Source organism: Melospiza georgiana, chromosome 11 (genome assembly GCF_028018845.1).
Source record: "Melospiza georgiana isolate bMelGeo1 chromosome 11, bMelGeo1.pri, whole genome shotgun sequence".
Lineage (NCBI taxonomy): Eukaryota > Metazoa > Chordata > Aves > Passeriformes > Passerellidae > Melospiza > Melospiza georgiana.
The window spans coordinates 16,346,798-16,358,109 of NC_080440.1; the positions used below are offsets into that span (position 1 = coordinate 16,346,798).

General features: G+C 51.1%; 1 protein-coding gene across 1 annotated transcript; it reads right to left on the reverse strand.

Annotated features, from left to right (window-relative positions):
- Window positions 1–425: 425 nt before the first annotated feature.
- Window positions 426–11,125, reverse strand: C11H3orf18 (chromosome 11 C3orf18 homolog). The gene is made up of 5 exons (XM_058032257.1): window positions 11,060–11,125; window positions 7,399–7,793; window positions 6,044–6,069; window positions 4,443–4,572; window positions 426–2,993 (listed from the first exon to the last, which is right to left on the reverse strand). The coding sequence occupies exons 2-5, from the start codon at window positions 7,630–7,632 to the stop codon at window positions 2,913–2,915; spliced, it is 471 nt and encodes a 156-aa protein (XP_057888240.1). The 5' UTR covers window positions 7,633–7,793; window positions 11,060–11,125; the 3' UTR covers window positions 426–2,912.
- Between the last annotated feature and the right edge of the window lie 187 nt (window positions 11,126–11,312).

Sequence of the window (11,312 nt, forward strand, 5' to 3'; positions counted from 1 at the left end):
GGCTGTGGGCCAGATGAGGATGGAGCAAATCTGAAATATATCAACAGTGTTATATATTCATATATATATGCCCTCAGTGTGGGCAGAGCTGCAGGTGAGCTGATGAACCCCTGGTTTGTACAGGAATTCATCTTAAGGGTAAGTTGGGATTTCTTTTTGTGCTCTGGATGCTCAGGACTGGCAGCTGGAAGCTCCTGCCCTCCTGACTTCTCCAGCAAGCCTCTCTGAAGGGATCTGTGTTTCTGTGCTATGGAACACTAAACTTTGACCCCCACAGAGCTTCCCCTTCCAAGTTTTTCACATTGAGTTTTTGAAAGAGCAGGGGAATTCACTGCACACAAATTACCAGCAGATACTGGGGTAACACTCCAGCAGTTCCTGTAGGAAATTGCAAATTACAGGAGAAAAAGACAATCACACTAGACTTTCATGTAAATAGTTTAATTATATTCCAATGCTTTAAAACACAGAAACACTTGAATTAAATTACATCATAATGCTTCTGCTAAATTATACATCTGAGAACTGTGAGAGGAGGCGCTATGGAACTAAAAGAATATGAGCCCAGCAATTACCCATAATATTCTTTTAGTCTTATTGTCTGCATTTCTTTACTCTTAAGGGCAGTCATCACAGGACAAAGCCTACCATCACAGGGAGAGTGGTTCAGGAGAAGTCCTGTGTAGGTGTGTTTGTTGTTGCACTGCAGCACACAACTGGGAGAAGGGCACACACTGGGCTGAGGCATTGAGGAAACAGCTCAGCTCACACTTGCTTTTTGTTGAGTTTAAAACAACCATTCAAATTCCAGTCCTAAGAGTTCTGGGGAAAATTCTGCAATTTTAAGACAGTTGGACACCCCTACTGCCACATGCTTCCCTGTGCTGCTGCAGAGCCTGGAAGGGGGACAGGCAGGAAGGGAGAAATCAGCTGTGGCTGCTCTCAGTGAGCACTTGCAGGAGCTGGCCAGTGTGTGTCTGTGTTGGGAGGCATTTGTCTCTCAGCTGATGGCTGGGAATAGCCACAGACAGACTCCAAATTCTAAGGACCTCATGTGCATTACACTGAGTGTTTGTACCCATGCACCTTGCTTCCAGCAGCATCCCTGGGACAAACAGCAGCAGCCTGGGAGTGCCTCCTGCCACATCTCCTGGCAATGAGGACTGGGCTGTTTTTCACACTCCAACCCCTAATATACCTCCAGAAATCCCTAGTTCTAAAAGACAGCTGGATACTGAAAAACTAAAGCAATTTAGCCCTGCAAAGCTGCCCTGAGGGAAGCTGGAAGATGGAAGGCTGGTAAGGAGCTGTGCCCTGCAGGGGTCAGGGGCACAGGCCCAGGAAAGAGTTTGCATTTAATGAATATGGGAAAAATCACAGAGGGGAAGAACAAAAACTAACTGGCAGGTCCAAACTTGCAACAAAGCACATGGCACCTGACTTGCCACTCTGAAACAACTCCTTGCATAAAGTTTTAGATCTGCATTCAAATTTTGGCTTGCCCTGATTCCCTTTTAACTGGTGCTGTGGATGGAATAAAATCTGATTGACAATGCCTGTAAGCACACAAAGATGAGGAGGTGATCAGGGCACAGCTGGGCACTGATGCTGCTCCCTGGCTGCTCTGCAGCACTCGGGGCCAGTGCGCACCAAAAGCTTTCACCAACAGACCCCCACACTGCTCTGCCACATGCCAAGGTGGCCAGAGACCCCTTGGCACTCTCTTCCTACTGCAGCCCTGAAGGATTCTCTGCACAGGCAGAGATTCTTCAGGGCTCCAGGGAAACCCCTGGCTTACCTGTCTAGTCCCACCTACCTGTTCCTAGCAGGTAACTCGAGCAGAGGCTAAGGCAAAGCTCTGTGTTCCCTTCAGCAGGAAGAAGAGAAGGCTCTGACTGCAGGTCCTGGCAGGTAAGGAAGTACAAACCAGGTGTTAGTCATCTCTGGGGGCAAACACTGGGTTGTTGTTGAGCCAACACATGTTTTTCCTTTCTTAAAAGAAAGTATTTCAAAGCTTACTGTGTTTTCCTGGATAACACTCTGCACTGTAGAAACTTCCCTGAGCCAAAGCAGGAAGGGATAAATGGTATTGGAACCCTAGTTCTGCTCAAGTCCTCTTTGTGGCCCAACCTCTTATTCCTAGCTCAGCAGCAGGGCTCACACAGCCAGACAGTGATAGTCCCTGGCTCTAGCTGTGGGAAATCCCCTCTGTCTGTACAGTAGCTCTAATTTAGGATATTCAGCCACTTGCTCAGATTAAGATGTTATCAGCCAAATCTTCACTGTTTCACTTTTTCAAGCTAGTGAATTCCCCATGCTACCACACCACTGTGGTGCATGTTTACCAGCAGCCACAGGCCTGGGAGGGGATAATCCCCTGGTTGTTCTCCTTGCTGTGCCCCAGGTCACCCCTCAGCTGGGGCAGGCAGCTCTCCTGGCTCAAAGAGGCTTTGCCACCAGTCCCCAGGACTGGCCAGGGCTGTGGTCACTGCACAGAGAGGCTCATCCATCACCTTCTTTGGGGCCTGGGCACACAAAGCCAGTGCAGAAGTTCTCTGAGATGTGCCCCTCTCTCCCTCCCTGACCTAGAGAGCACAGCTCTGTGCTCACAGGTTAATCTACACAAAGCAGGCACTGTTCCTAAACTCAGAGCTTGGTAGGTGGTGTCAGGCAGTGCCAGCCCAGAAACTGGAGCTCAGGAGCTTTTAATGGTAACACACACACCAGAGAATCACCACTGCCCTCACAAAGGTTTATTTCCCAGAGTGGTGGCACCTCCTGTGCCCGTGTGTAACACAAACCAACAGGTGACCAGCTGGGCTCAGTGGATCAGCCATGGTTGAGGAAGTCACTGCTTTGTTGGTGTCATCCTCCTCGTTGTCAGCAGGATCCGGGGGCAGGGCAGGGCCCGGTCATGCATTGATGGCGTTGGCCACGTCCGTGAACACCAGGCGGCTCGGTCTCTGCAGGGCTCCCTGGCTCGGCAGCAGCACCTGCAGGGAGCAGGAGAGCTCAGGACTGCACCTTGGAACGGCATTCACCCCTCCCAGGAGAGCCATTCACCCCTCCCAGGGGCGGCTGCCCGGATAACGAGGCGTTAACAAGGCTGTGACGGGAAAATACAGCAGCCTGGAGAGTTAGTCAGCACATCCCTGCCAGTTTAAAATCCCCACATCATTGGATTACTGGGTCTCACTATTTATACCTACAAGGCAGCATGAAAAGCTTGAGGTATCAGAAGGCCAGGAAAAGTTCCTTTGCATGAACTTGAGCTGTTGTTTTAGACTCTCCCTCTCTTTTTATATTGAATCTTTAAACTCTTGTACTTCCCAAGCATTAGCAAGAGGGACCTGAGGCATCCTGCTGGCCAGTCTGATCCTGGAGAGGATGATTCTGGTTTTACTGGGCTGAGGTTAACTCTGGCCTTACAATTTTCCCCCTTTACTACCTCCAGGTAAGCCTCCTATGTGGAGAGTTATCCTCTGTAATATCCTCTGTTCTATACCCTCTATTATAGAGGGATGTGATGTTGTCCTAGTATGTGCTACTCAGAGAACAAGATTCTTTGCTTTTATACACCACGTTTCCTGCTTTCCAAACTAGTATATTTCATGTTGGTTATCTTTTATATTCCAGTGTGAAATTTGAGCTCTTCAGCAGGTTAAGAATGTCTCAAGGTAAGTATTTTATAATTACAATTGTATTTATTATTTCCTCTTTCCTTTTCTGCCTACACCAAGCTTGCTACAGATTTTCTGAAGGTGTAAAGTGTGTGGAAACTGAGAACTATTTGGGAGAACTCCTGCTCCTGGACAGGAAAAGCAGGGGATGACATGGGCAACACAGAGCAGCTGGAAAGGAATGCATGAAAGGAAAGGTATGTCTGCTCCAAGGACAGGCTGTGTCACTGGGTAAAGGACCCTGTTCCAATCATCCCTGCTGGCTCTTTTAAAAAGGCTTTTTGTGTAGTAGTGGTGACAAAGGGAACAGTCAACACTGAAGCTGGACCCAAACAGTGGTGAGAAGCCCTTTTTTTCCAGTTTCTCCTACCTTTTGTTACTCTGGGCAGGAGAGAGCCTCCTGTCAAACACTGCCTAACTCCTCAGTCCACCCTAAGCACTCCAAAACACTCAAGTCCCTACCTCCAGGGCTGGCCAAGATGGGGAAGTCATCCTGAGATCTTCCCTACCCTGCAGCCCTATAAAATCTCCCTGGCCCTGTTGGAAAGCCATGCAGGGAGCAGTGCAGTGAGCCTGGGGTGTTGCTGCCCCCCTTGCTGTGTGATGCCTGAGGTGTTGCTGCCCCCCTTGCTGTGTGATGCCTGGGGTGTTGCTGCCCCCCTTGCTGTGTGATGCCTGGGGTGTTGCTGCCTGCCTTGCTGTGTGATGCCTGAGGTGTTGCTGCCTGCCTTGCTGTGTGATGCCTGGGGTGTTTTTGCCTACCTTGCTGTGTGATGCCTGGGAAGAAGCTGCATCTCGCCCATGTTCCAGCAGCTCCTGCTCCAGCTCATCCTGTTCCTCGGTGGGGTCGAAGTTGTACATGGGCATGAGCTGGTGCCGCAGCTTCTCCAACCTGCCCCAGGGAGGGAAACACTTGGTGAGAACAGGGCTCAGGCTGCTCCCCCACCCCACTGCTGAGGCTTTCTGCAGCCTGCTTCTCCTGCTGCACAGGGATTCTGCTCCTGTGGCTCTTGCTGGATGAGGCTGAGAACCTACTACACACAGCTGGCAGGAGTGCAAGACACCCAGAGTGCAGTTACAGGGATTAATTGCCATCACTAATCTATGTTGGCAGGCATTTACACACAGAGGAAAAAGGATTTAAGTTCTTGCAGACCTTAAAAGATTAGGCTTTATGGGGAGGGACAAAAGAAACAGTGGAACATAGTGGCTTGGCATGTTGTGACTTCTCCCCCTGTCCCTCTGCCCACACCGCACTTCACTTCAAGCTCCAGTGGCCTGAGAGTACTTTAATTCTGGGGCTGAAGTACATAAAATTAAACAGAAAATAATAAACAATAAATAGAAAATAGGAAAGAGGGATTCTCACAGGGAGCTGATGCCTGTGGACACTGTTCCTACTCTTGTATCATTGCTCCAAGAGACAGAGCTATGAATTATTACTCAAAGGGTCTCCTCAGAGCTGGATGATGGATGGGGTGGCTCCTGGGAGAACACTGAGTCCTGCCTTTGGCTACAGCTGAGTTTTGAAGTAGAGGGAAACACACAAGCAGTTACTGGCAGTGTCACCACAAGTATCTATTTTGGCAAGTGTTAGGATGACACATTCTTCCCCTGCTTCTCTATGGGCTTACCAGCACAACCATTATCTCCAGCAGTGCTACTTTCACAGGCCAAGCACTGAGTACTACTGCAGCAGCACCCAGACCTGGGCTTTGAGGCTGGGCTAGGAAATTTTACAGTGGGCAGCAGCACTTTCTGGTAGTCTGTGTATGGCCAGATCTGCCCCAAGGAGCGAGGGAGGGAGGAAGCACCACAGCTTATGGATCTTCACCAGAGTCCCTGCTGTGAGACAGAAGAACCAAGATGTGATTCTCCCTGCGTGCTGCTCTCCTCTCTATTTTCAGCCAGGAGCTTAGCAAGGAAATTAAGATATTAACTCCTGGGCTGAAGCTGCATCTCTGCACTGTGCTGCTGCCAGTTGCTGTCCCTGCCTGGGCTGCTAGAAAACACAGGAATCTGGGAATGGCTAAAACCTGAGATCTACACCTGTCATGATGGAGTTCCCAGCTTCTTTATACACCCATAACCCTCTCCTCTGTTTTGATGCATCTCATAGGTGAAGTGTGATGAGTTTGTAGGATCCCTGACCTCCTCCTGCCCAGCCTTATTCTCCTTCCAAAGCTGTGGAGGAGTCTTTGACACTCTGGTGTCAGAGGGATGCCCAGTCCCAGGAGTGCAGTGTGCCAGCCTCAGTCACACCATGTTCTCCCACAGCCATCACCTGCACTCTCCCCATCTCCTCCTGAGCTCACTCTGCATTTTGAAGCACTGAGTTCCCTTCAGCCAATAACAGATCTTACCTCTTCCTCTTCCTGATATACAGAACCTGCAGGAGAAAAAGAAGCATCATTACAGCAGTCCCAGTAGGATGGGGAATAGCTGAGAAGAGCAATTTTGGGCACACAGGAAAGAGGTAGAGAAGGTTGGTGTCACTGTGCACCAAAGTGGGGGAAGGCAGAAGTGACAATGAAAATGACATTTCATATGCATCACTGTGAGCTTGGCAGCACATCATGTCTGACACTAAGTGCTCAGTGGCCTGTTATTAGGTGTGTTAGTAGGAGTAGGAGTGTTAGGTGTATTACCAGGTGTAGCTCAGCACATTTCTGTGGCTGCAGGACATATATGACAATTTAAGAGTGGATGAAAAAGCTGCCCTTTGTGATTTTCATGTGCAGATTTCCTACAGCACAGAAGTGCTGCTACCCCCTCCCCAGTAGAAAGGGAAGAAGCAAAGAGGGAGGGCATGCTCAGGGACTTGCCTCTGTCAGCCTGTGCAGGGAAGAAAAGGAGGCTTTGGGCCTCCACAGCCTTGTCCTGAGAACTACAGATGCTGGATGCTGCTCTTGGGAACCTTTGACTGTTTCCAGGTTTTCTTAAGGGCTTTTGGAAAAATTCCTCCTGGGGCCTGCAATGAAATTTTGCAGTGGGCTCCTCTGATGGCTGTATTAGTGAAGCCCTTCCTTGCACAAGGAATGGGAGCTTGCTGCTACCTTCTGTTCTCTGTTGGCAGGGAAATGATCTGGTTACATAAAAGGAGAGCTGCAGCCCTTGTCCTGCCCGTGCTGGGCCCAGAACTGGGGTATCTGAAAGCTTCTGCCCACAGCATTAATGGCAAGGTTAGTGACACACCAAACCCTCAAGGACTGATACCCAGCATGCAGAACCTTGGAAATGCACTCCAGGGTGAGTCTTGCTAAGATGGATTCAGGCCACTTTAATTCAAAAATATTTACCCCGTGTCCACAGGGGGGACTTCCATGGTTTCAATAGTCTGGTTGAAAAGTTAATATGGATAAACTTTCTTGTGGGGGCCAATGCAGCTGTTCCAGGTAACAAGTCAGAACAGAATCTGCTTTTTTCCCTTTTACTTGAACTTCCTATTGCTATTAAAAACAAATACTGATACTCCATATGGCTGCTCCTAGGCCTGCTGAGCATCCCATTTGGATCAGACCTCAGGGAGACTGCAGAAATACTGGAACATTTGATAAATGCCTTAAAAAAGAAAGGAATCTCAGGAACTATCAGTTCCCAGCAGTTCTGGGTGAGACTTGAATAGAATGCAAATAAATTATTCAGTGTAAATCAGTCCTAGAACCTTTAGCCACCCTCCACCCTGAAGAGACAGGAATGTTTAGCTGGGCTCTCTTACCATTGCTACAGCCAAGCCAATCACAGTAATGATCCCAAAGGAAAGCAGCATGGTGCTCATGCCAGGTCCCGTGCTGGCCATGTCTGGGATTTTGGTGCTGTTGAAAGTGGTAGTCTCAGGGCTTATGGTGGCTGTTTGTGGTACAGTCACATCCAGAGCTGTCCCTGGCTCTGGCCTGGCCGTGCTGGGGGTGCTGTGATGCAGGTCATGCACAGAGGGTGAGCTGTAACTCATCCTGCCAGCTCTTGGTAGCTCCTGTTACCGAGCTGTTGTCCTCTCCCATCAGCTACAGGAGCGCAGAGCTGCCCTTCCAATCCAGGGCCCCACGTGAGACCTCTCCTGCAGCATCACCACTGGTGGGTTTTCTTCAGGGTAGGAACCACACTGGACTTGGCCTAGGACAGGATGAGAACAAATGAGCAGTGCAGAGCTCTTGGAGACAGGCACAACCTTTCCCACAGTTCCCCAATTCACCAGCACAGTTTTTGAACGCCTGATCAAAATAAGAAAAATGTTTTTTAAGCTTACTAAGAGCCCCCAAAATCATGCCTGATTCACCTGGGAGTTGGAGATAACTCTCCTATCACTACTCCAGCTCTGCCTCCTTGCAGTCACCTAGAGATCTGTGTGGGGACAACCTCAGAACCCTTGTCTCTGGTGTGCCCCAGGCTGAACCAGGTGATCTCTGTCTGCCCCAGGATAGAGCATCTTCCTGCTTCTCTCTCTTGCTTTTAATTTTTGAAAAGTTGTATTGATCCCCTTATCAGTGGGAACATACCCAGTGAAATGACACTCAGCTGTGAGGCATCCATATCTCAAGATGCTTTTTACTGAATCCAAAGTAGGAGTTCCCTGTTGTGATGAGTCCCTGCACTATCCATTGTCCCACTGCTGCTCATCCCAGTGCTCTGGAAAGGGTGGGTTGCATCAGTCCTCCATCTAAAGACACCAAGTATTTCTCAATCCCTCATGAAAGCACCCACTCAAGCTTAGTCATGCACTGGCAATTATCAATATTAATTTTAAAATTAGTCCAATTTTGGAGTTGTGAAATTTGATAGATCTGTTCATGCTGAGAACATGAGAGGCTTTAATTGCTTCATAGTTCTATTGTGCAAATGATCAAGAGTTGCAAAACACCATGGGATGAGCATGTGGGAAGTATTTGCACACTTTGTTTATAAAACACTGTATGTAACTTTAGACCATCAGTTGCTTCTCTGAAAATGCAGCTACCTCTGGAGCTGAGCTGACCTGAGAACTTCTGTAGCAGTTCTCTGGTAATTTCCCTGCAATTCAGCAGACATTGCATCTCTGGGCTGGAATGCAGCTGGGACAGAGGGGTTAGTGAGCTCTGAATAGAAAAAGATGTGCCTGCAAAGAGAAACGAGCCATTGTTCTGCCCCACTCTGTTCCATTCCAGGCAAGGTTACTGTGCAGTTCCCATACTGTGGTGCCTTACTGCTCTCCATAACTGCAGGAAGCAGCATGATCAACATCTGCCACAAACAGCTGGAGCAGGAAAGCACCCCAGGCAAGCAGCACCAGCCTGTGCTGTGCTCAGTCAGCAGCTGGAGCACTCACCTCCACTTGTCCTGCAGCTCCCTGAGCAGGTAAAAGCTTTGCCACTCATGCAGGGTCTGTCTCAGTCCCCTGGAAACAACTTTGTGAAGCACAGGGGAATTCTGAACTGCCTGGGAGACACTGTCAACTCCCTGGAGTTTCCAGAGAAATGTGAATAATAACAGTTCTGGTCTGGTCCCTCCTAACATTGTAAGTCATTGCAGCTGAAGGGGATTGTGCCCTTCACAGGCACAAACCACAGGCACCTGGACTTCTCCAGCCATTCCTGGGCACAGCACAGCTCAGGTGCAGTGCACTTGGGCACAAAGATGGCAAATTTGAAATCAGTGTCACAACAACAACAGCAGCAGCAGTGACAGCCCAGCAGGAAAAGGGAAGGAATTATTGAACAGATTGAGCAGCTGCTCAGGCAGAATCCATCAATTTGTGCTATTCAGGGAAACTTTCCATAATGATAATACTCATTTTTTTAAAAGCCACTACCAAGGAAATAAAGAGTGGAAAAAGAGCCTAAATGAAAGGAGTGAAGCAGGTCCAAGGGCTTTGCAGAGTATGGCTCTAGATCTTAAACAGCTCCTAAATTTTGGAAACAAAATGGGTTAGGCCTTCAGCTGAATGTGGTGTCAGTTCTGAACAACTAAGAAAGGCTGGGTTGAAATAAGCCAGCTGAAACTCTGGTCAAGGGAGAATGGGCTTCTCATTCTGTTGCTCTTGGCATCCTGTTCATGCTGAAGGATTCCCATGCCCACAGACCTAGCTCTAAAAGCAGTCCTGTGTCTGAGGTTTCTGACCTGGCTTACATGACCACTCCCAGGTTCAGATAGGGCTGTTTCTGCTCCCCAGCTCCTCCTGGTCCAGGCTGCAGACAGACAGACAGGGAGGCTGAGAGCAAGGATGGCCCAGGGCCCACAGCTTACACAGCAGAGCTGAGGGGATCATCTTTCCCCACCACCCTCCTTTCCCAGTTGTCATCCTGGTGCTGGAAGTTTGATCTGCAGGCTGGGCACACTCCAAGCCTCTGATGGCAGCTGTAGGGCTGGGAACAGCTACTACCTATCACTGGCAGGTTCCAGCACAGTCCATGCACAAATAGAACAGAAGAGGAACCAGATCCTCAGCTGCTGCCAGCTGGCATTGTTCCACTGCCTGCACCAAGAGAGCTCCTTGCACAGCCAGGAGTGCTCTGTGCTGGGCTCTGCTGGGTCTGCACACAAGGGGAACACGTTTGTTTCTCTCCCAAGCCAGCATTTCCAAACTGATCTCTGATAGCTGCAGCTCATTTCTGAGATGCAGAAAATTGTTCTGAGCCCCACCTTGTGCCTTTTCTGAAGTATTGGTTTTAATCTCTGTGCTGCTGTTTCATTTTGGGTGTGACTTGAACAGAGATTTGTGTCACTGGGATGAAGATGGGTCAGAGGGTCTCTGAATGAAGAATAATAACAAGTACAGTTTCTTCATTACTTCACCAAGATGAAGTATCTGTAGTAACTCAGCAATACAAGCGGCACTGTGTTGCTGCTGGCAACGGGACGTGGCTTCCCAGTGGATGAACTTCAGGCTTCCCTCACCTCTCCAGAGCTGACCAGGCTCCAGGGAAACGGGAAAGCCCCGGCCGTGTGTGCCCGCTGCCCGGAGCTCCCCGGCTGTCACCCTGTCCGAGAAGGGCACGGTCCCGTCCCACCCTAGCCCAGGCGCGGGGCCCGTCCCCAGCAATGTCACCGCTCCGGTGACCCCCCCGTGACACACACCGGATCGGCAGCGACCGCCCTGGCCCCGTGCGCGCAGCACCCTGCCCCGCTGCCCGCACTCCATCCCTGCGGGAAGTCCCTCCTTCCCCATCCCGAGAAGTTTCCGGGCGGATAACGGGTTACGGGGCCCTTCCCGCTGCCCAGGCGGGCTCACAGCCGGCTCCCCGCTCCGCCCGGGACCGGACCCCGAGAGGCCGCGGCAGCCCCGCAGTGCCCGCGGGAGGGACAGGACGGCGCAGCCGGACACCCCCGCAGCGCGGCCCGGCCCGGCCCACCCCGCCCGTCCCTGGAAGCGCCCCCCGCGCCGGGGCGGCCGGGCCGGCACTTACTGCGCGCTGCCGCCGAGGCGTCCGGTCCCCCCGGGGCGCGGGCGGAGCCGCCGCCGGGGGCCGCGCCCGGGGCCGCGGGGGCCGGGCCGCGCCGGGCCGCTCCGCTCGGCTCCGCGCGCGCCGCCGCTGGCCCCGCCCCGCCGCACGCCGCATCAGGCCATTGGTCGGCGCCGGCGAGGCTCGGGTCGCGATTGGTCTGCGCGGCTGTCACTCACGCGCGCGGCGGCGGCGGGTCGGCGGTGCGCTCGGGAGC

What these genes read in the sequence shown, in the direction of transcription:
- C11H3orf18 (XM_058032257.1), bottom strand. Translation starts at nt 7,632, where the DNA reads ATGAGTTACAGCTCACCCTCTGTGCATGACCTGCATCACAGCACCCCC. An exon ending in TATATCAGGAAGAGGAAGAG is followed by an intron (nt 4,573 to 6,043) that starts GTAAGATCTGTT and finishes TCCCTGGGGCAG; the next exon opens with GTTGGAGAAGCTGCGGCACC. An exon ending in CCCAGGCATCACACAGCAAG is followed by an intron (nt 2,994 to 4,442) that starts GTAGGCAAAAAC and finishes TGCTCCCTGCAG; the next exon opens with GTGCTGCTGCCGAGCCAGGG.